This window comes from Cygnus olor, chromosome 20 (assembly GCF_009769625.2).
Source record: "Cygnus olor isolate bCygOlo1 chromosome 20, bCygOlo1.pri.v2, whole genome shotgun sequence".
Taxonomy (NCBI): Eukaryota; Metazoa; Chordata; class Aves; order Anseriformes; family Anatidae; genus Cygnus; species Cygnus olor.
Genome location: NC_049188.1, coordinates 7496968 through 7521345, shown reverse-complemented (window position 1 = coordinate 7521345; position 24378 = coordinate 7496968). Strand labels below are relative to the sequence as shown.

The following is a 24378-nucleotide window of genomic DNA, read 5'->3' as shown; positions in this document are numbered from 1 at the left end:
TTTCCCAAGCTCCTCAGTCCACAGGAAAGGTTTGGTTCCTTATTTCTTCTTAACTGATGATTACCAATCACAATACATTTCTGCTAGTCCATGTTACAAGAATGGAAACGTTGCAGAAAATTAAAAACTCCAGTTGTAACCCAACTACTTAAAACATATCCCAGTGCCCTGTACTCACGACAGCACTTCCAATGTTAACCTCCATTTACAAATGCAATATGGAAGATAAAGAAAATCATTTTTTATTGTACATCTCGAGCTTTCTGTTTTAGTTTATCCTGCTGATTTAATTTATATCTAAGTGTGTAAACAGACAACTTTTTTCCACTAGTTCACTGCTGTGAACAGTGTGACGAGGCAGACCTGCAGCTTACCTACATGCTCAAGAGCATTTGTAATGCATAGACAGGTCTCAAACAAGAAAAAAAATCCAAATTTCCCTTCTTCACATATTTCGGTTTCTCTCCTGTGATCCAAAACCAGCCTGTGTATAAATTCAGACCATCTGCATCAGCGTCAGGTGATTCCAAGATGACCCCGACTTAACAATTCACTTGGAAATAGCATGAACTATTCTCAGTGCGGCACTGGATTGAACTACCAGAGATGGGTGTAAACCAAGTTCCTAAAACTAGATGGTATTCTGCCCTCTAAATTTAATACTAAAGTGCTGCTCAAATACAGCATTAATGACTGCTGCCATGCTGGAGGAATCTCTTCTGGGTAAGCCTGGGGGTCACAACCACAAAGAGCCATCCATCTCTCCCGTGAAATTGCAAGAGGTATCTCAAATTTCTGCGCTAGTAGCCGTCTTTCCCCAAAATTTCACTTACATTTCTAGTTTGTCCTTGAATGTTCAGTAGTGCTGTAGGTATGTACGCAACCAAATTTGTCTTCAAAAAGAGTCTGCAGTTTTCACTGGCATGAAAAAGTACACAGTAATAAACATTTCCAGCCATTATCGAATTCAAACCAGTCCAACATGCAAGCTACACTTTTAAAGCTGCTTGACTTGGAAGCCAAATGTTTTTACCTAGACAAATGTTTAAGCTGTTGGGTATTTTTACCCCACACAGCAGCCATATATACACAGCATGTTATCAAGCAAAATGTACCAAAAGTCAACTCCTTGTTTCATCTGTTGAGACAGCTCAGTCAAATATATATTGCTTCAGAACTAAAACAAAACTCTAAAGGAACAAGACGTGTTTTTAAAAATCAAATAATTTATGTATTACGGGAACTTCTGCTTCATTTTGTACTCCATGAATCATACTTGCTCATTTAAATTCATGACAACATCTGTGACTAAGGGAATGGATTCTGTGACTATGCATAGAAATGCAAGCTCTACTTTTAAATTGATAACAATTCTGACTATATCACTTATTCTTTGTGTATACGTATATATATAAATATATATCCACACACACGTAATCTTTCAAATTACTTTAAAGCTTATTGCGTCTTTTGATGAAAGCTAAAATGAAAACAAAAGGAACATTCCTCCAGAAAAGCATGTGATTTTGCCCAGACTCTGGAACGCTCTTCTGAAAAGAGCTAAGACTCAAAAACTAATTCATACCTTCCCATTCTGCAAAGGCAGGATTTAATGCAATTGAATTTTTCCCTTTTATTAGAAACTAATTATTACCCAAAGGAATACCCTAGTATACTTGAAGATTTTTTCTTTATTTAATCTATGGGTTTGGTCCAGCTTCTAAGTGGAAGCGTAGTAGTCCAATCTGTTAATATATAAATCTGACAAATTGGCCTCAATCAGGTTGATTATTATAAAACCAAAAGAACCGACCACACTACACAGGCAAAACTATAACAAATTTTCAAAGCCAACCAACCTAAAAATACAAGTTGTTGGAAAACAAGAAATAAATCATTTGCTATTTTGAGAAAGTGATAATGTTTGAAAATGAAAACCTGAGAACACCAAACAAAATTAAGCAAAATCTATGCTTATATTTAAATATGCCCAAGACAAGTGAACACTGTTCCAAAAGAACTGCAGTACAAACTATCACATCCCACTCCTTTCTGGAAAGAAATATGCTGCAGTAAGAACCCGTGTCACATAATTCATTTAAAAATTCATTTTAATTTTAGCACTAACAAAACATCTGAATGACAGCCCTACTCATCACTTAATAATTTCAGCTGAGGTACCCCGAAGTTCTCTTGCAAGTATGTTTGGTCCCATGGAGGAGCCGTACACAGGAAAGTCAGGCTCTGCACTTCTTCAGTTCTGTTCTGTGCAGAAAGGCAGAGCAGGAGTTTCACGGGTAGGGTTCTCTGTGGAGTCACTGCCAACGGGGTCACCAGCATGCAGCTTACCAGCAAAAGCCACTGCACTCACTGAAAAATGCTTTCCAGTGTTTAGAGTGCTGCTTAACAACAACTCCTAAAAAAATGCAAAGTGATCTCATAACTTCCTGAATTACACCCAAATAATATGAGTAATGAACTATAGCAGATGCAGCTCTTGAAGACAAGACAGCATTAGTCGCCAGAATGAGCTAATGATGTCTCACTTTACTCAAGAAATTCAAACAGCTTCCCCTCCACAATCCCATCGTTTCGCTGGTTTACAATAGATAAAGCAATTGATAATCAGACATTGAATAAATTTCTATCCAGTGAATTCACTTAAAATGCAGCAGGGTTTGCCATCAATTAACATCACAGCTGAGTATTTGCAATTATTGAGGATGGAAAGGAAAATTTTAAAAAAATCACCCTGGCTTCAACAGAGACGGAATTTAATTAAGATGATATAAAATGAAATTACATCTCCTGTGCGACATAGTTACCAAACAAACTCTTCTTCTATAAAAATAAGCGTAGAACATTTTGGGCAATTGCCACAAGAAGTTCACTTACTACAGATAACACACGGGGCAAGGAGTGCTGAAATCCAGCCTCCTAAAACCAAAGTTCATCTAGTAGCAGGAGGAACGCTTTCTGCAAATGGCAGCAAGGAGCTCCCAGCCGAGCTTCTCAGGGGACAGGTCATCAGGAGGCTAGGCAAAGAGCTCAAATGATACACGTACAAGTCATTTTGCAGGACAGTAAGCTCAGAAAGTTATCACAGGCCTTTTAATGCCTTTGTTACTGGAGTGGCAGCAAGCAAGAGATTCAATAAATAGTGAGTGTTTTTACAAGATGGAAAAGTAGGGCTACAAGCACGGCAGTAAAGGAGAGGATCTTTAATCAGGAAAAGACTGGAACCCAAAGTAAAACAGACTCACAGTAACTGGGCTAAGTTTGGCAAATATGAGGCTGTGGAGACATCGTATCCACATTTTCAGACATTATTGCGCTGACCACTTCTGGTTCATCATAGCACATTAATGTAGTGGTTTAACACATTCTTCCACCATGTTAATTATACTGAGCCCACTGGATGTACTTAAGCTAGCCAGACCTTAATGGACACAGAGCCTTGCTGCACCTCTAATTACTCATCTTCATCACTTATGCCAGTACATGCATTATCTGAAACCATATCTTGCTTTCTTTCTTCCTTTTTTTTTTTAAAGCAATAATCTAAAACTTAAAACCATTAAGTCGGCACTCTGAATTATTGGTTTTCAAAATCCCAGAGTTCAATGGAAGACCAGGAAGGACACAGATGATAAAAGTAATTTATAATGCTATGGTTCTAAAATTTCTAAATCAGTTAGAGAAGGCAGCACTCAAGCATTCAAACAATGCAAAAAAAAACAAAAGATAAGTAACTATACAACAGTAATAATCATTCAAGTCCATAAGGTAAAAGCTCTTACCAATATCAGCTGCATATTAGGAAGCTGAACATGTCAAAGGATTACAGAAAATCATGCTGCAGAAGAGTGTCACTATGAGAAGAAACAGCTCCACTACTGGAATAGACCTTGATATTGATTGCTCAACCTGAGATTCCCTTTGCTCAGTCACTCGCATTGTTTTTAAAGAAGCTATTCACTTTCGAACATGAACCTAAATTTTCTAAATTAGGATGAATAAAATATTTAGGCAACATGGTTATGTCAATACTGAATAGCAGAAATAAAAACCCATTTCATTGTAATACTGTGTATCAGTTATAAACAATACGGTTATTGTATAAATAAAATGACTGATATCTTTGGACACCGTTCAGTGTAAACACTGATTGTATAGAAAATAATGAAAATTAGTGAATTCATTCCTACCTTATTGTTTCTTCTATCAGCCGATCTGAGCTGAAAGCCAAAAATAAAAAAAAACAAAGTTAAAAAAAGGAATGAGCACAAAAGTATTTTTGATCATTACATCAATGATCTCCATGATACAATCCTTAACAAATTTGCCCTTGGAGTATTTCAGGACTCTGTCACTTTTCCCTACAACACAGATGTGGTGGATATATGCAATGAGAGTCTCTGGAGAAGATGCACAGTGTCCCCTACCGCAGCACCAACTGTATGCAAGAGCAGATGCTCAGGAGAACACAAACTACCCTGCAGACAGAAAGGTGGAATGAGCTCCTTAACTCGTGGCTGAATAATGTTAACTGAGCCCAACATGTTCAAGATGCCCAGGACAGTTTGGAAAGGAGTATTAGAGAAGGAAGCACCTCCTATTTTTGGTCTCTAATCCCAGTTGTTCCTTCCCACCCCCTCAAAAGTAGTAGTTACAAATAAAAGCTGAAGCTTGGTTCCAGGTAATACCATCTCAAAACACCGCCTCAGAGCTAGTTTACCAAGTATCATTTCAGGGTGGTTAGCAAGACAAGCTTTTTCTATAGTAATACCAGCTGGATGAGAACTAAGTGATGCTTATGGGAAACAGAATCCACGTCATGTGTCAGAGAAAGACCTCGCTAACACGTGCCCCTTCCCACTGCTGCCACACACCGATGGTCTGTGCAGCACCGCTGGGAAAAAGAGCTGAAAATACAGCACTGCAGAGACCCCTTCATTAGAAAAAGGCGTGCAAGATTAAGATGATGAACAGGATCCCCAGAAGACAAGCAATTTTTCTGTACTCACTACTCTTTGCAGTTTAAGGAGGAAATCAACCTGAGGGAAGCAAGTTTTATATAGTACAGCATATTGCTTCCAGCATTAAACTGGGAATTATTGCTGCCCAACTAAAAGGGTTAAAGGGGCACGACAAAGGGCATGACCATCCTCATCCTCTATCCTCTGCATCCCAAGAGCTTTGCCAACTCACGAAGGGGAGGTCTCAGAAGCAGCAGCCTGACCTGCAAGATTTCGTCACGCTCAGCAGCCTGGAGACCCCCGGCAGATCAGCAAGCTGCACAGTGTGTGCGTGGAACCTGCTCGGGGGGGAGATGCTGATGGAACATCCCTGTTTGTCTGCGGGAGGAGCGACAGCTCCCAAGTTGCTATTTCTGACTAGTCCATGGCTTGAAGTTTGGAGACAGCACAGAGCACTAAAAATATTTTGCCCAAGTTTGAGTTGAGAGGGACTCAACTGGGGCAGCAAACACTGAAAACACAAACTGGAGCATTTCGTTCTGCTCCCCAAACGAAGCCAGGCTCCAAAGAGTCAAATCAGCTGCAAGTTAATCGGTTTAATGAAATAAAACTGTTTTCACTCACTGGGTGGTACGTATTGCTGCAAGTACAGAGAACTGAAACACCAGAGGTACGCGCACAGAACGAACACAACCAGCCACAAGTCTCACAGGATCTGATGCTGTCCCCAGGTCAGCAGAACAGAAAAGCAATGCCTTAAAGGTTTCTGTAATTGTACAATCTCAGATGCACAATTAAACTGAGAATGCGATTTCTGTACACACATACCATCTCTAACATACTAGTGTATTGCATGGTCAGTGCACAATAAACCACAAAGCCACCCAAACACAGACTGAAGAGCAAAAATGTTGCACAAGAATGCACCAATTTTAAAAAGTTTTTTTTTTTTTTTAAAAAAAAAGTATTAGTAACAAGAAGAGTTATCAGATGTGTAGCCAAAAATAAAGTGCACATTCAAATTCTGTGGAACAAAACATTGACATAACAGTCCTGTTTTTTTTTTTTTTTTTAAATCCTTCCCTAGAAAAATCAGCAGCAGTGATTTGTCCATTTAACTGATGAAATTACCATACTTTCATGTTGGTGAACTGAAGACGACAGGGAAGTTGAACACAATCAGAGACCTTAAGTGAACCAGGATGTTCTCCAAGATTTTCAGAGCACAAAAATTAGGCCGGTCACTTTTCAGCAGAGACACTGCTATTTATCTTATATATAGCAGTAGTTAGGCAGTCTTATTACTTAATCAAAGAAGTAAATCCAAAAAGTATTTAAAGCTTCAGATTCAATCATACTGTATTATTTTGTTTATATGTGCGATACACATGTATAAAAATAAAGACTTAAATGTGGCTATCTGTAAGATGCTGACAAGTAGAAGTTAGTAATATGTACAAATATCTCATGCCAACAAACATCTCAATACCAACAAACAAATTAGATGTGAATGCCATCACGAGACATTTAACTGGTACTTGTAGTCACAAGATTGATGACTCTCCACCTACGTGGCAGTCACACCAACCATTTAAAAGGATGAGCTGCATGTGAATTTTCTTCAGAACGACTGCTACACAGGTAAGGGCAGATTGAACTCACTGACATATTCCACTTAAATAAATAGCTGCAAAGGACAGAGATTTACCAAGCACATCTTTCATTATGTTCTTCCTATATCATCTTTTGAAGGCCCTAAGAGTACGCCCCAAAAAAGGCTCCGCTTGCGAGCCTCCAGCAGGTGTACAAACTCCTGCAAAAAGTGACAATGCCACCATCTATGCATTTTCCTGCTCCTCAGCTGCCGAGAGATTAAGAGGCATTTTGTTCACTGAAATTTTGGTAAAGACAGCGTGAGCAGGAGCGACGTTTTTCAGTAAAAATCCATGCATCACAATCCTTTACACTTTTGTTAAACTTAGCGCTTCCTGAAAAAGCTGAGTTTAAGCAGAAATCAGACGTTCTTCTAAGGGCAATAACGTGCACTCACACAGCATCTGAGTCTTTCAAAGCTCTTGGCAAGTGCTCACTTACAGCGATATCCAGAGAGAAGCAGGCACTTGTTTCATCATCTTACAGCTCCCAGTTACTGAAAACAACAGCAGGTTTCAGGAAGACCGGGAGCCCTGGAGACTGAGGGGCCCAGAGACCCAAAGCAGCACCAAGGCGAGATGAGTACAGAAGAAGTTTGTGAATCTCTACGTATTAATATCCCGTTTCACATAAATAGTTGTTATAAACAACATTCCTGTGGACATTACCTTACGAACCTCCAAGCCAGCAAGCGGTTGTTCTGGGCAATATTAATGTGAGCTGCCATATGTTTCAATAAGCTATGCGTTTTCACCTGTCGAGGCAGATGGCACTTGGACAAAGTCGTTTAAAAATACTATACGAACGGAATGCTCAAGGATGCTGAGGTAATCACCTGCTATAATAAAGGGCACAAATCCAACAGCAGCCATCACGCATATGGAATAGCCAGGCCTCGGTGCAACTGTTATCTTCAGGAAAGATTGTGCAGTTCATCATTTAAGTATGCAGACAGCTACGTTAATCCAGAGGAAAAATTAAGTAAAATACGCTTCTAGGATAGACAAATGTGTCCATTACATCGAGCTTTTGAAAATAAAGAAAGCATTTCATTTCCTTTTTTATTTTCTTTAAACAAACCTCCATGGCAGTAGTTACAATTGAGTAATTCAGATGATTACTTAGGTGAGGACTGGGCTTCTCCCACACCCACAGATCTTACAGCTGACTTACTAGTAGATACCTAGTACCCGAACTTGTCAGAGAAATAAGATACAGCTCTACGGCTCCTCGCACGCCACTCATTGCACAATGCACTTTAATCCCTTCAGATAAAATTAAGGGCAATGAATTTCAGGACCAACATTATAGCAAAGAATAACTCACTGCAAGATTAATCAATAGCCTTAGCTCTCTCAAGCTGCTTGCACTAAATCTTTTTTATTTTCACGGTCCTGGATCAGCAGGCAACGTGGAGCTTTAAGGAATGCAAATATCACAGAACATACCTGATACTCTAACACAAATACACAGGCTATGATGAAGCAAATCAGACTTGTACAGTCAGTTATTTCCGCCATAACCATTCCTATCTCACAAGTGAAACACTGGGCATATACACACAAAAAAAACGCTCCAACTCACGTTTTTGCTTGCTATCAAGATTCCGTATAACTGAACGCATTCAAAAGATCATTAAGCTCTTTACATTTTTAGAATACATTTTTTTCCTGTGACAATGAACAAGATATTCCAGATTTGATAAGGTTCATATCAAGCTTGCTTCACTTTAGTGTCCAAGAGAGCAAATTTCGCTGGAGCTGCTTAGCTCGTTCGGACAGCCTCCCACAGCTGCTAATGAAGACAAAAATTGTGGCAGAAGCCTACTCATTGTCTGGCATCCAACACAAGAGAATGATGAGAGAAAAAAACTGAAGATATACAACACCCAAAGAGAGAACAATTTATAGTAGAGGACCATGTAAACAACACAAAATTCACTGCCGTGTTTTTAGTAAAGAGCAGAGGGAGCACCTGCCAGGAGTGCACGGCACACAGCAGCAGAGGAAGAACACGTCTGCTTACAAAGTAGGCATCTTAAATTTCTAGAACGAGAAGAGCAGATTGGCCAAAAAATGAAGACTTGATGTAAAACGGGTACTGTTTGGGATGAACAGCTTGTGTACAAAAACCCTTCTGAAAGCAGAGATAGAAAAGTTTGAGTACCTACACAAACTGCCATCTCCTGCGGGTTCCCTTTGTACGTTAATTAGGGCACAAATCTGGATGCTACAGAGACGCGATGTTTTCACACTATCTGTTGCAGGAGCCAAATGAAATAAGAGTCTACAACAATCAAACAAAATCCAGCACAAGCCTGAGCATTAAGTCAATGTATAGATTTGCCCCAAAAGAACAAATTGCTAACAGCATCACACTTGCAAGCTCTAAGCATATAAGCAAGCTTATTTCTGCAGATCATTGTACTGGGCAGTGTGACGCTCAGCAATCACTTTCAAGAAGAAACAGGAGTAGCTGCAAGATTGGAAAAGAAAAAAAAAACACAATAGCACATCACTACGTTGCTTTTAATCAATACAAGCAATTTGTTAGATCTACAACGAATGGCACTGAAACATAATCCATTGCTCTAGGCAGAAGTTAACCAACATAATTTGGTGTTGAATTTCCTTCCAGATGCCCCACATATACCTTGTACACGAGCAAACAACTGCAAGAGGTTAGAGACAGGCTTTTCACAGCAGGCAAGAAGCTGACAAAGGATTTCCAGGAAAATAAACTAGGGGCTGATAAAAAAAAAAAATCATTAAAGCTGGACTCCTAGCTACACCACTGAGTAAATACCTCACCAGCTGAACAATTACAGCAAGAAGAGCCTTTTGAATTGGAACTTAAGCTAACACACACTTTCTCTGCAGCTAACATCTGCAATCATGTCTACGCATGGACTGCAACTAATAAAAAGATTATTTTTTCTAACTCTGTTTAAAGAACGATTTAAGGGATGCAAACGAAAATTAGGGGAAGCCCTCCCCTTAGGGTGGAGTTGTGAGTTGCTTGAACCCAGGGATCCACCTTCACACACAGGTTGTTTCTCCTCGATATCCAAATGGTCTGCGTCTCCGCTGAGCTCCGCGGACTTGTCTGCGAACTATCAACGGAGCAAATAAATGTTTCTGCAAAAAGAGGAGTTAGCCAAGAAAGCTCTTTGGCACACAGAGAGACTCCTGGGGAGAGTGCCTGATGTTTGAGCTTCCCAGGAGGGCGAGTAACAGCAATACTTCTTCCTTTAAAGCAGATCTATAAGGAAGTAAGAGGCTTCTCGATAATCTGCAGTATACAGTTCACCCGAAGTTAAAAACCTAAAATGACAACAGCTCCCACCAGCTCAATGAGGCGCAGCAGCTGGCTGCCTACTAGTAAGCTTAAAACCAATGCCAGGATGGCACCAATGGCCACGTAACGAAGTTTCTAGAGGCTCTCTGTTCACGGTTGTGAAAGTTCCTGGACAGACTGACCCTCCCGTGTAATTGCTCCATATTACCCATAGGAACAAAGTTAAATGAACGGAGAGGGGCAGGCCTTACTGTAAGTCATTATCAGTAACCACAACTGTCAGAACGGTTCCAGTAACTTACTAATGGACTATATCGGCATTTCCTCACATTTTACTTGCTGCATGCAGAACTAGCATCCAGCAGCAGTGCTGCGTGCATTATTTCCTCTGGTTTAAAAGATATAATTTAGATTATGCCTTTAAGCAAGGGGAAAAAGCTCAAAACCCAGCAACACCTGTGAGCGCACACAAGAACAGTTTTCCATGCACAACACTGATCTGACAGAAGAAAAGATGATCTCTACCAAGATAACCTGTCAGTACTGGTTTGTCGTGCACACAGAGAAGAGGTAGATACATGAATTACAAGAAACACAAGCTGCTTATAATCCGTAATATAACAAAAAAAGTTGCACCACTTTCCTAGCTCTGTCTTTTTTGTCTCAAGCTAGACAAAGCTAGAAAAATACTCACACGTTCTTAAGTAAGGGGGAGAAGAGAACACAAAGGAGAACATCTTCCAGAAGAGCCCCACCCATGTAAACCTTTGCACTTAGTATCTTAATGTCTTTCTAATTTCCAGTGAAGGCAGCACAGAAACGAAGAGAGTTATCCATGAGATGACAACCCAGTTTTATTTTAGTACAAAGCCCTAAAATACACATTGGTTTTCTGCTTCCTAACTTTGCATTCCACCTGCTGTGGCTTTGATGTTTTTTTGGTAGGTGTAGAAAGCTGTAAGGCTTTCATCTAGGGCTCGGCCAAAGTACCTACTGCTAGAAGTACCTACCTGTTCGTTATGCTTCAGAAAATGATTCTTAGAATTGTATAGTTAACAACATACTGAACTTCTGTGGTTTAAAATTTAAAGCGCATGCTACACTTAACCCATCTGAGGTCTAAATTTAAGATGCAATTCATTAATCTATCAACGGTTTTCTTCCAACCCAATTTCACTGCTTGCCTTTTTAAGACTGAACAGGATGCATTCTTCCAAGAGTGAGTGTGCTCAGTACAAACAAGTCTCTCAAGCGACAGCAAAGCACTCTGCATCCTTCACTTGACAGCAAAACAAGGACCTTGAAAGGTTCTAAGCAATATTGTCTTATCGGGGTAAGACAGGCATACTTTGATGGGTTTGTATCTAGTTCTGCTCATCAGTATGGATTTAAGAGAAAGCATCCTCAGAAGATGGGAGCTGATGCTTCGTATCAAGCCGCTAGTAAAGCAACACGCTGGGACATCTGCATAGCCTGCCAAACAGCAGCTGAGAATGAGGAGAACTTCATTCTGAGGCATTACTACAGAGGTTCAAATTCAATAAAATCAAGAGTGACATTAATACAGTAATATGATAACTTCCAGGTTCCACTTCAAGAATCCTAATGACCAAAGCACAACCAGCTCTGTTAAGTATCTACCTCTAATAACTCACACAAGAGGTGTACGCCTCAGGAATATTTCCAAATATCCAAACCAACATTTCTTCTGGCCTAATATAAGCATTCCTAAGGAGGAGAGAAGACCGTAATCACAACGGCAGAAAAAAATGTCCATCTGGAAGCCACCAGATTTTCCTGAAGACGCTTGTTTCATAAATCATTTCTGCAGGGAATTTCTGCATTATGAATGCTTTCTGTAACAATAGAAGTATCTGGCATATACTTGTCTTCATTTTAAAGTGTTTTTCAACCCATAACCGGGGATTTTAACATGTTCTTTAGCTAGAAAATTATTTATACTATACGCATTACTGTTGTGACTATATGTGAAAAAACATACAGCACTTACTGAGAATAACTAGAGCACTGTAATCATTGGTGGCAGCTCCTCTGAAATATGAACTGATTTAATCATTTTAAATAAACTATACAAAAGAAATTCTCTCCAACTCCACAATTGTTGATTCTGTTCAAACAAGGCACCTACTTTTCAGAATCAACCCATGCAAGATGCATTTCAGTACTTGTCAAAGTCCTAATTTCAATACCGACCTTGGGGGGGAAAGCTGCCCTAGTTAAGAAATGGTGTTTAAAGGAAAGCTAAAAGCAAATAAAACATGCATCACTGCCTTGTTTATTTCTGAAACAAGCAACTAGCTTCAGAAGCGCACACAGGGCTCTGAAGTTTGAAGTGTGGTTTTATATCCCTCCCTCTCCCCAAATCGAGGGCACAATGTTGTTTCTAAAGTGAAGCCCAGAACCAAGAACATGAGCAGAGCTTTAGTCTCCCACTACCCTTTGTTCGTGATGTATTCAGGTAATATTTCATAACTGTGTTGCGAGGGTTTGTCCTTAGTTTCTGCAGACATCTGTGAAGACCTAGGATACTTTTCAGGCTCTTTCCTGGGGTACATGGAAATTCATGCATAAGCTTTCACATTTTATACAGGTGAAAAACAAAAAATGGGTTTTGAGGCTCTCAGTGCTAACATCTGTTTGCATCCTTTGTCACCTGCATAATTCAATTTAACAGCTCATTTAACTCGGTACTGGAATCCATAAAGGAAGTCCCCAAATTGGGTTTTGTGCATGTGGTGTTTTCTCCTTATAACAGTATCACAACAGCCACAAGTGTCAGGGAATTTATTGATGACAGAATTTATAAAGCAATCTAACTATAAGGAAAGCTTGCAAATAAACCTCATGAGACTAATATAATCTTTGTTTCAGTGTTTCTTGTTTGTTTGTTTGTTTTCTGAAGTCCTAAATATAGCAAGAGAAGATGAAAAACACTACAAGCTTTTAGTCTAATGAAGCTCAAACTATCTTTTAAAGGGAAAACCTCTTTTAAATCCCGATGTGCTAGGCTGGTTTTCATATTCTTTTATAAAATTATTTATAAATAGTAATGACACCCAGGAGAGCATCTTCCTTCATTGCCTGCAGCCTTTGAGCCTCCCCAAATTCTCATTAAACCACTTCAATGACTTGCTCATGCAGTCATATTACGCTCACACAATAAGCAATAAAGTGTCTTTGTTGCAGGAGACATGAACTGCCTCCCTCATTGAGAAATATTTACTATTAAAATGAGAAAACAGATAATTTGTGCTCAGTTTGGCTTTGTGGATAAGCATCATGTGAGATGCACGAGTCCTGTATTCAGCCTGGGGCTGTTACCCAGGAAGGCGATCCAGCTGCTCACGAAGTGGCCCTGTGTCATCCTGCCATAAATTTCCAAGAGACAGAGGTTCTGCCAGCAGGCTGGGAAATAAAATCCATTCAGCACCATGCAGAAACCAGGCTAAGGGAAGGAATCACTGGTGCGTAACTGCAATTGAGAAAACTGCAGCACTAGGAGACAGCAGAAAGGGAAAACAGAATGGGATTTTGAAAGAGAAACACAATAGCAGTTGTTGCGCATCTTTAAGTAAGCTCTTGTGATACCACAGAAGGTCCTTTGCTCAAATCCCTTCCTTGAAGACCATTTTATTTGTGCTGCCTCTCAGATAGCACGTACACCCCTACCCAACAAGTCAGCGTGGCAGGGATCCACAGCTCCATTTCGGTGAGTCAGGCGGCAGCAGGGTGATTACCGCAGTCCGACTGCCTTGCAGAGGCACTAGCACCTACTTTTACAGCGATTGTTTCCCAACTTTCCTTATTCCAGAAACAAAGAAAAGGCGGCAGCGCTACTTAATTGCATTCGGGAAAACGGTGACACAGCTCTGCTAGAGCTCTGGCAGTTAATCACCAGCAGAGAAACATTTTAACCTAGATTCCTCCCTCTCCTCTCCCCTTGCACCTTCCAGTTGGCTGGACAGAGCACTGCAGCCTTCTGTAACTATCACACAGCAAGCATGCAGCCAAATCGCACCTTTCTCAGGGCTTCCTGGCAACCAGTCCAAGCCGAGCTCATAGTATGGATTGTCCTCTCGTAGCAGATCTATTTTGTTTCTTTCATAGCTGCTATAAAGCGAGGAGAGTTATTAATTATAAAGCGCTGCTTCAGGTAAAATCTGTATTAAGAGGACGGAGCAACGAGAACACCACATTCTGCTTTGACATGAAGAAAAAATAAGTTTTTCCCGAAGATGCAAGTTGAGCAATTAAGAAAACCCTTACTGGGCCTGAGCAAAGCGGAGCTCAGCAGTTCTGGGGCTGCAGAGCCGGCAGGCAGCAGGCACCCAGCACAGAGGGTCATCGCGCTCCTCCCTCCCCGCTGCTTCCCCAACCACCTTGGGAAGGCAAAAGGAATTGGCAAAATAGGTGTTTTACCCCACAGTTTCTCTCTCCAGGAGAAGACGAAGGAGATGCAGTGGAGAACTGCGCCAGCTGGAGCAGCAGCTGCCCAGGCACCTGCGTGTCCCCCCCGCCACCGGAGGCGAGGCTCCGATGTCACAGAAGTGGTGACAACAGCAGCTTTTAACCCAGCTCTGAAGGGCCCCTGAAGCAACCTGAGCAGCAGAAGTACAGTGAATGGGAATCGTGTGCTGGTGTGAGGAGCAGAGCGGAGTAAAAAAAAAAAATAAAAGGAAATTAAGTCAAGGTAGAAAACTGGCAGTTTTCTCCACGGCGTGCTTATAACCAAAACCCTTTTAAGGTGCCTCAGCATCTCAGTAAGCTGGCTTCTTTGTGCCAATCAGTACTGAAGTGACCATTTGTGAGCAACATCGATATTAAGAGAGAAAAAAGGTCACAAAGTCACTCCCTCTATTAAGATCTGGGCTGTGTTAGGAATAAAGTTTGAAAGCGGTTTCCCGGTGATTATTCTCTACTGAATGCGGCCATCTCTGTGCAAACAACAACAGGAAATTTGATATAGTTCTGTGGAAAAATGAAATGCAATGGTAGTAACAGTAATATTCAGTACTTCAGAGTGCTTCACACACATGAAGTGATGCACAAACATTAATTTACCCTAAACATCTCCCTGAGCCAGGTATGTACTATTTATAGCACCATTACACAACTGCTGCACATTCCCCTATTTCTTCTGCTCACTTCTCTCCTTCCTCTTTTCCCTTTCCCATGCAGAACACCTCCCTCTTCGATCTGTTTGCTCTCCTCCCACTCTGCCTCAAAGCTTCTCACCCACCTACGTGGGCACCCCTGCCCTTTGTGCTCGCAGTGCTGCAGGTTACAGGACTCACACGGCTGCTTTATGTCCTCGGCTGGTCTGAAGGCTGTGCAGGTGCCCCTCGTCTCACCACACCACTTACAGGCTCCACACTAAGCTGAAAAAATCCTTACTGGATAGACCGATGGTCTGCAGAGCAGCGCACACCAGGAACACAGAGTCACCTGGCAACTAAAATCAGCTCACGGCATCTGCACCAGCACAGGCACCACCAGCACTTCTCTCGGGAAAGGACAAACGCCTGGTTTTTGAGAACTGGAGCTGAGTGGCAAAGCTACAATGACAGAACAAATCCTGCGATGACAGAACAAATCCACTACAGCAAAAGCTGATTACCACTAAGTGCTTCGTCCAGTTGTACAAAGAATTCATCATGGACAATAAGATCTGCAATTTCTACCGAAATCTTGGAAACCTCCAGCACTTTTTACACCAATTCACCGGTGCCATCACCTGAAATGACACCAATCACAAACAACGCAAGTACCGACGTGGGGGAAGACATTTCGCTCACACACACACACAATATTGCAAATTTAATCAAAAACATTAGTTCTTTATTTGCTGACTTAGGCTATAGCTCATCAATTTCTGCAGAACTTCTTAGGGCAAACACTGAGCTGACAGGACTCCTTCCTCTGAGGCAGCACTTTTCAGAGCAGTTCACAAACTGCAAAGCCAGATCTATTAATCAAAATTCCTGATTCCTTTAGATGGAAAAGGGTATTACAAGAAAAAGAATTACTTGTTTACTTCCCCAGCTAAAAGCACACAAAGACATTCACTGAACCGCGCAGTGCTGAGGGAACAAATATTCAGAAATCAACTGCAGCCATTGCTCTGCTAGATTTGGTATTTCTTTAAACATCTGACATGCCAAAAGACCTGAGGTATTAGGCAAAAATATTAACAGGGCATTGATATGCAACAAGAACTGTCTTCTTGCCTCTTTTTAATTAACAGGTATTACACTTTTTATTAAAAAAAAGTAGGCATTCATGGTTCTCTCTCCAGAGGTAGCAGAACTACCCCTGAACTGCCTGCACAGAAATAAAAGCTGCAAAGTGAGAGACTCGGAGACTTCACATCTCTCACCCACAGACAATAAAATTCCCAACAAATCTGCCTTCCTAACGAAGCTCAGAATCATAAAACAAGCTGAGCCAGCAGCGAAGCCCTCGGTTGAAGAGAAGCACAGGGACGCAGCGAGCTTCCTGCCAGCCTCCCAGGACGGGGGGGAGCAGAGCAGAGCCCCCCGGCTCACCCCAGCCCAGGAGCTGCCCGGCAGTGCCGTGCTCCTGCTGCCCTCGAGCACAGCCCGCTCGTGCCAGCGGCGCTGACGCAGCAGCCGGCCTCACCCAGGGGATGCGAATCCAGATGGATGCTCGAACCCGCTTGTGGGTGGCAGAGGCATACCAAGGGCTTGCACAGCGCTGCAGCAATTCCCTGGGTGCTTGATATGTGCCTGATCCATTTACTCACCGAATTTTGGTACTCGGATTTTATTTATTAAACACAATTATCTACGTACGTAAAAATAAGGCAGATTCTCCTTCATTCTTGCTATTTCCAGAAGAGAGGATGTTCAAAATGGGGCGGAAATATAAAAAGGCAGATGTAGGTAAAAGCAGAGACCCAGCTTCTCCCCCAAGAGCCTCCCAGAGAAAAGCTTTCTGGCTCCCCTCCCTTCACTCCCGGGTAAGATACCACCACAGACAGCACCGCCGCGACTGCCAGCATGCTTTTTAAAGAGCACCCACAGAAAATGACGCCAAGAAAAACTCAAGTTTACGCTCGTCCTGTCTCATGTGGTGGCGCACAAGGACAAAGGCTGACAGACGAGGCTGGTACTCCACGCTGGGCTAACAGCTCCTCCACTCCCCATTAGCAGATCACGGAATAAATATGTAACAGGCCATAGCACTTCATAACATCAATTAAGCAGGGTCACAACCAGTGAACACTCCAGTGCTCGGTATGAATCCATCGCTCCCGCGGCATTATTTCATTACTTTGCAGCACATAATGACACACTCGCACAGGGCGTGTTCCCACCTCCAAGCTCTTTTCAGAGGTTTCACAACTTCACTGAAAATACGTATTAATTCTTACCGTTGTGCCTTTGTGACCATTTATATACATTGCCTAGCTCTGTCAATTAGTCCAGCACAATGATTTACTGCACTGCAAATGCCTGACGTTTCAAAACTCATACAAAGCTTGTCAGCTTACCCTAGGAGCACGCCTGGTATAATTTGCCAGCTCCTGGTTATTTCTTGGGACCTTTTGCTAGCTTTTACAGTTTTTTGGCATTCATAGCTCACTAACTCTTTCTCTGAAAAAAAATATGTTGAATCCCTTTAATAATGGGATGCTCTGTCAGCATCTGTTTCTGAACTTACACAGATTCTCAATTGAAAAGTTTTAAACACCTTGTAGGCTTTGATTTCTCACCCTGGTTGTCTTCTACCCCAGATTTCTTCACGCCCCTTAGTTATCTCCAAAATGCAGTGCTGTTCCATGATTAGTTTTGTGCCTGTTTCCTAAAGATCCTCAGCTTGCATTCATTTCTTGTTTCCTTTTTCTCAATGTTGTGTGTTTTTTTGAAGTCTTGACATTTTCAAATTGTCACCTAGAATATGTTTTAACTGTTTCTAAAACAGCCTATTTTTCATGCATTTTTATCCTAAAAACATACTGGAGACTGTTTAAAGAGATCAAAGTGGCCGATGCTTCAAAGAGTGCTATTCTCAATTTCTAAAAACATCTGCCAGATAATGTTTACAAAATGTTTTAAACTTTCCTCTTTTCAAAACAGTGCACTCAGAGGAACATGGGCTTTTATGTAACTCCAGAAATATTTAATTTGTAGCTTTACAAAAAATACCAAATGTAAAAAAAAGTATTTACTACCCTTCAAAAAGAAAAAAAAAATCACAACATCTAGAAAGAATCCAGTTTACTTTGAACAATCTATGTCAGTTAATCTAAGTACAACGTTTCAGATAACAATCATCTCCAAAATACTAAGCCTGTTTGTTTGTTTTCCTGATCATCCATGTCTAATAACAAATTCAACCTAACCAAAGTCGTAATTCAAGCTTTAAATTAATTTATCTCAAAGTTCTACAGATATTTAAGAAAACTGAGGATGGTAGTGGTAAGCCATAATCTTAAGTTTTGGGTTTTAATTTCCTGTAAAAGCTTTTTGTGCAGTTCCAACTGGAAAATAAAGTTCTTTAATAAAGCACATTTGAAAAAGCCACAGGTAATTCTTGTTTATAATGAAAGCCTGCCCTCTTGTGTAAGGTTGGAGTTTAGCATGACTAGAGAACAAGAACATGACTAGAGTCAAGAACAGAGACACGAAGATCGGTGCTACTCCTCGAGTATACATCCCGATGGTATAGAAAACAAACCTTCCAGCACTCTCTGTGTGCTGCTTTTGCTGTGTGGGGAATGTACAAACAAGCTACTCATAATCTAATGCTATCTGCAGCAAGAATAAAAAGAAAGCACTTTCTGCTTTGCTTTTTATCTTGGCCAATAAGATAGAGTCAATTTCTAAATATTTAAATGTGTGACTGATTTTGGAATTAGTCCCTTCCATAACCTTTGGTACACATTCAGTACAAACAAACAAAAAAAAAAAGTTCTTTGCTACCTAACACTGACAAATAAAGCGGAAGAAAGGGGACAACAGCTAACTCACCGTGACTTTCACTTTTGTTTAACCCTTATCCCAGTTAGTATACTGTAAAGGCATCTACCTTCTAATGAAGAGAGGAGGCCAAGTGACTTGGGAAAGCCCACAGAAGACAACAAAAGTCAGAGTGCTGACAAGATCCTAAAGCTGAAGTCACTGAAAACTACCATGACTACTACCAACTATACACATCTTACGGTAAGCATGAGCAACAAACGTTTATCCAGCTGTGTAAGTAGCAGCACTGTCGCAGAATACACAGTGCAAGGCATTCATCAGGGGCATTTTCTAGAAAAGGACGAAGTTGTCATCCACGCTTTGGATTAAGTAGGTTTTATCCCCCAGAAAAGTTAGGCACCTCCAACGTAAGTAAATGTGCAAGTTAAATAAGTAACACCTACTTTCGAAGGTGCTCGTGTTCTTTCAGGAATAGTTCTGTTCTTCTGTTATTCACACCAGAGCCACTTTTATATGATCTACATGAAAAAAATAAAAATAAAAATTGGAAGACTTTTTCTCCAGAGGCTTTTCAGTAGATATTATTAACCAACTCGCATGCATATCATGCTTTGTTACTCTGAAATGACCAAACAGGAAAGCCCCAGTCATGCTAAGACATTTTTGAAGTGATTCAGCATAGCTTAATAGTTTTACTTTAAAAAAATGAATTCCTTTTCAAAGTTAAAACACACAAACAAAAAAAACATATTGGAATCTCATCACAAACTTAATAAGAGTTGTGAATTCAAATAATTTTTTTTTTTTTTTGCTTTGTTCAGAGCACAGATGATTAACCTAAGCCAAGTAATCTCCTCCTACAGGAAAGTACCGCCTTCTCCCTCCCAGTGCAGGCCCATGCCATTGCTGGAACACACGCTACAACTTACTCAATATCTTTTCGTACTGATCCCAACAGATTTTCCCTTTCTCGTATCGCCAAAAAGTTCGCTTTGGTTTTGTGGAATTCATGAGTGTAATCCTGTAATAAAACAATTAGTCCAAAATTAGGGTCGTGGGATCACGTTAACAAAACAGGATTCTCAAGTAAGATCCAACCATCTTTTAAAATGTTAGCTATTCTCTAACAAGAAGTGTAAGAGAACTTTATTAAATTAACATCAAAACTGCTTGGAAATTAATACAGAGTACTTTTAAAACTCACTTCTAGCTGCTGTATTTTGGTAGCTACAGCTAAGGTCACAGTGGAAGATCCACTGTTAAGTTCTTCTCCCAATTCCACACATCTTCAGCTTTCTGCTGAATTATCAATTTGTACTGGAATTTCCCATTACTGGTTGAATCCAAAACAACAGTAAAACCTACTGATTTGGTGTGGTGAGGATGCCCCTGGGTTTATGTAGTTAAGTTCCACTGAATGAGAAAAAAATTTCCTGAACAGCGAAAAGAAAGATCTTCAAGTTGCAATTGTACAATTCAAAACATTTCAGGCAGCTTGAAAACCAATCCAATTGGTAACCGGCGTCCAGTACAACACCAAAATCATTGCAAACATTCAGTACTATTTTTCATATAAATACTGTAGCTTTTACAAAATACTGCTTTTTTTAATATTTTGTATTGTACTGATACCAAAGAGAAATTAAACTGTATATGGCTGCAGAGAACATGCAAAGAACAGGCATTTTTAATATTACTATGCCATGAAAACATCACCAGTTTGAAATATGGCTCATTTAAACAGATTAATAGCCTTAGCCATCATGTTTCCTTCAACTCCCTTTATCAGTTCGGATGGTTTTACAATCATATTTTCCTATCCTAAAAGTTCGAAGAAGCCACAGCCCAGTTTACATAGAACATCCATATGATGTGTTGCAAAAACAAGTTGTATTCATTAACAGACTGCAAAACATCCCAAATACTCTTCACCATGACCAGACAGCAGCTAAAAGAGAGACCTGCACAGACTCAGTTCTACAATCAGTAGAAGCTTCCAAATGAGATTAACTTCCATATTCAAGATTTTCAACTGCCCTTTTTTTTCCTTTTTCTTTTCCTCCCACCAAGCAGCCTCCTTGGGGCGGCTTTTCCTTTATCAGAGATTGCTGTTTGCAGTTAATTTTAGGTAACTAAACGCTAAAAAAAAAACTGCATCTCAAAGCAACACAGCTTCATTATAATATTTTTATTTTATAAAGAAATCCAGCAGGAAGTAATGCTATGAATGCACAGATAACTGGATAAACAATCATACTCACAGTGCACTTATTGTTGAAATAAATATTTACACTCACTTGGAGAAGTTTGTTTCTACAAACATTTTCAGATCCTGTGCTTGCAACACATATGAAGAAACTTTTATGTCAATAAATCAGACTTTTCGCTTGTTGCAGGTTAGGCACAATAAATACAGTATTCACAGAGACTCCTCCCAGCCAGTTGGCATCTGGAATGTGTTTGAGCATATGTACACAGTACATCCATACTGAGATAAAACAAACAAGCACGCTGTGATACCAGCATTGCTAATAACTATTTCAACAAAGCAACAGAATAGAAGCAAGAAGGACAGGTGTTTGTTACCTGTAATATGTCTCTGTGACGCTGTAACGTATGCATTAGTGCAGCATTCAGGGATGGGACTCCTGCGCTGTTTGTGTATTCTGCCATTTTGTCATTTATTCCAGTAAGCTAGAAGGGAAAAAAAAAAAAAAAAAAGGCTTATTCTTGCAAGAAAGTTACAATGCATCAGATGAAGGAACTCCCCCTAACAACAGATGCACACTTTCAGAAACATTTCTCTGTCACCCACTCTAGTACTTCGTAAACACGCATCACAGACAGCTGTACTGTAACACTTCCGAGGTGCCAAAGTGAAAATGCAATAACCTGAGTTACCTTTCCCAGAAGCTGTTCAATCTCCACAGCCATGGTCTCAAACATTCTGTCCTGGCTTGACCCATTTAAGAGAGGAGTGGTGTCAGAGCTAAGGGGGAAAAAAAAAGAGCAGTTACTGAAATGTCCATCTTGCATCACCTGGGGAAAATGCAACCTCCCCTTGAAAGATACTCCTGACACCAAACACTCGTCTACTACCAACCAGCACGTGCTCAGTACCAACACCCTTCCATCCCCAACTTTTAAGCTCAAGTTATTTTCTTATATTTTGGCACTAAGGAGCACTGTACTGTGGGTATGTTACACCAGCTACAGAAATACACTTTAGTTACAGCGCTAGGACAACCCACTGACCTGTTATGCAGACAAACGTTCTACACAGCAATGCACGCCACCCGAATTATCACCATTTGTTTCATACAGCTCACCTTCCCTAGATTTTTTTCAGATAAACTAAAAACACAATGCAAAATCACACCGAAGCAAGAGAACAGCAGTACACCCCTTAGCATGCCAACCTGCAGACATACGACAGCTAATGCCTTTCAGAAACCGCTCTTTGTTTTGATTATCTATGGTAACTAGAGTAAGAGAGTAAAGTTTTGCAGAGGATGGCAAAATAAGTACAACAATTAGATTACACAGCAAGTAATGTATGAGCTTTTTTTTTTTTTTTAAAAAAAAAAAAAAAAAAAGACTAGGACTCTTGACTCAAGAGTAATGTGATCATTCTTGCGTTGCTCTCAGGCTTCCAGAACCGGAAATTCAGGGGAAGATTAAAAAAATTATTCAACCCTCCAGAACCTTTATACCCAACCCACCAAGGTATCTGAGCTCTGAGAGCAAGAAATGCTCTCACACTTCAAACAAATGGGACCAGATTTGCTAAAGGAAGTAATGTTTACTCGAAAAGACAAAGAGCACATAAGGCTGCAGGTTTTACCTATCAAGATATAACCTACAGCACTGAGAAGGATAAATGTGGAGTTAAGAAGAAAAAAAAATCAACACACATACAGGCAGCAGTCACTCATAACTGATACATGATGTCGAGATCCACAATTAATAAGCAAAGAATAGCATTTTTAAAGACTGTGCACAGGGACAGAGAAGCTGATAATTACTGCCGTGGGACTGCAAAAAGGCCTCAAGGCTGCTGTTAAGCTGGAAAGAGTCGAAAAGTTTTATTATGCTAGTTCTCCAGTGAAACATAAATCTATGTAACGCAAGCAGAAATTATTCTGTTGTATGCACGCATACGCACGTACCTAGTTTATATATATATATATATTAATCTATATGTAGCTTTCACTAAGGCTACTTACCTTAGGAGAAAATCAGAAAGTAACAGCCACCCCTCCAGAGGGGAAGGCAACAAACTGCCCGCTTCCATTCCCTATTCTCCATCCTCCCTGCGGCAGTGACAGCAGCTCAGTGCACGGTTCCTTCACCTCTGAAGCAGGGATTAGGAGCACCACAGCAGCCCACCGGGGCCGTGTAACGCTAAACTGCCAGAGCCCAAAGCACTTACTGAAGCCTCAGAACCTCTGCTAACTCCATACGAGTAAAACTGGAAAGCGAGCTGGCGCAGCCAGCTGGGCCGTGTGTTAAGGAAGCCGAACAACCCCTCACACACCTTCCCCACAGTTACAAACCGAAGTTTGAACGCAGCTGCCCCTGGGGACACCGCGCTCTGCTGCAGAGCACACGCCTTTGTGACCTAAGTGCCAACATCACCTGGTAGCGCATGGAGACGAGAATCACAGAATTATTAGGGTTGGGAAAGAGCTCCAGGATCACCTGGTCCACCCAGCCCCCTACCACCAATATCACCCACTAACCCACATCCCCAAGCACCACATCCAACCTCTCCCTGAACCCCCAGGGCCGGTGACTCCCCCACCTCAAGCGCTGCAACGAGCTTAAGAAACCGAGCGTAAAACCTGAGGTGGCGGCGGGGACCGGAACCAAGCGAAAAATTAAATCGTAAAGAAACGTGTTAGTACCTATACCTGTCGCGCCGCCCGTCCCGGCCGCCGCTGTAGCTGGTGCAGAGCTTGCTGAAGGAGACCAGCTTCAGGTCCAGCTCGTTCTCCAGCTGCCTCGCCTGCTTCCGCAGATCTGCGGGGGGAGAGGTCACAGCCCCGCACGGCGCCCCACAGGGAGCCCCGGAGCCCCGCGGGACGTGAGGGGAAAGAACCGGGGACCGCGGCCGAGCCCCCCCCCCCCGGCCCCAAACCCCCCCCTCCGGCCCCGCCGCCCGCGGCCCCCACTCGCCTTCCCAGTAGTTGCTGCTCCCCGCCGCCATCTTTGTTGTCCGACGTCAGCCGCGGCCCGCCGAGACGGCCGGCACAGAGCGGCGGAGCGCGGCGGGGCGAGGCGGGAGGGCCGCCCGCTGCAGCGCCCCCCCGAGGCCGTCAACCTCCGCCCGGGCCTCGCAGCCTCCGACCGGCCTCAGCCCCCGACCCCCGGCCCCGTCAGGCCCCAGCCCTGTCCCCCAAGCCCCAGCCTTTGACCCCCAAGCCCCAGCTTCTTCTCCCCCCCCCCCACCCCCGGTCGTGTGGAGGCAAAGGAAGAACGAG

General features: G+C 41.7%; 1 protein-coding gene and 1 long non-coding RNA gene across 3 annotated transcripts in view; both read right to left on the bottom strand.

The window, feature by feature from the left end:
- The window catches only part of GOSR1 (golgi SNAP receptor complex member 1), a 34256-nt gene extending 10058 nt beyond the window's left edge, over window positions 1–24198 (bottom strand). Inside the window, exons 1-7 of one of the 2 annotated variants that reach the window (XM_040532512.1) lie at window positions 24074–24198; window positions 23803–23917; window positions 21797–21884; window positions 21482–21589; window positions 19825–19916; window positions 19339–19413; window positions 4209–4238 (exon numbers count right to left, since the gene is read on the bottom strand). In XM_040532512.1, the coding sequence (XP_040388446.1) occupies window positions 4209–4238; window positions 19339–19413; window positions 19825–19916; window positions 21482–21589; window positions 21797–21884; window positions 23803–23917; window positions 24074–24104 (539 nt within the window). In that variant the 5' untranslated portion in view covers window positions 24105–24198. The remainder of the gene's footprint in view (window positions 1–4208; window positions 4239–19338; window positions 19414–19824; window positions 19917–21481; window positions 21590–21796; window positions 21885–23802; window positions 23918–24073) is intronic. The other variant, XM_040532513.1, reaches the window with a different exon arrangement.
- LOC121057818 lies at window positions 13698–14461 on the bottom strand. The gene is made up of 3 exons (XR_005813965.1): window positions 14370–14461; window positions 13897–14060; window positions 13698–13751 (listed from the first exon to the last, which is right to left on the bottom strand). It is a non-coding gene; the product is annotated as an uncharacterized LOC121057818 (long non-coding RNA).
- Window positions 24199–24378: the final 180 nt, after the last annotated feature.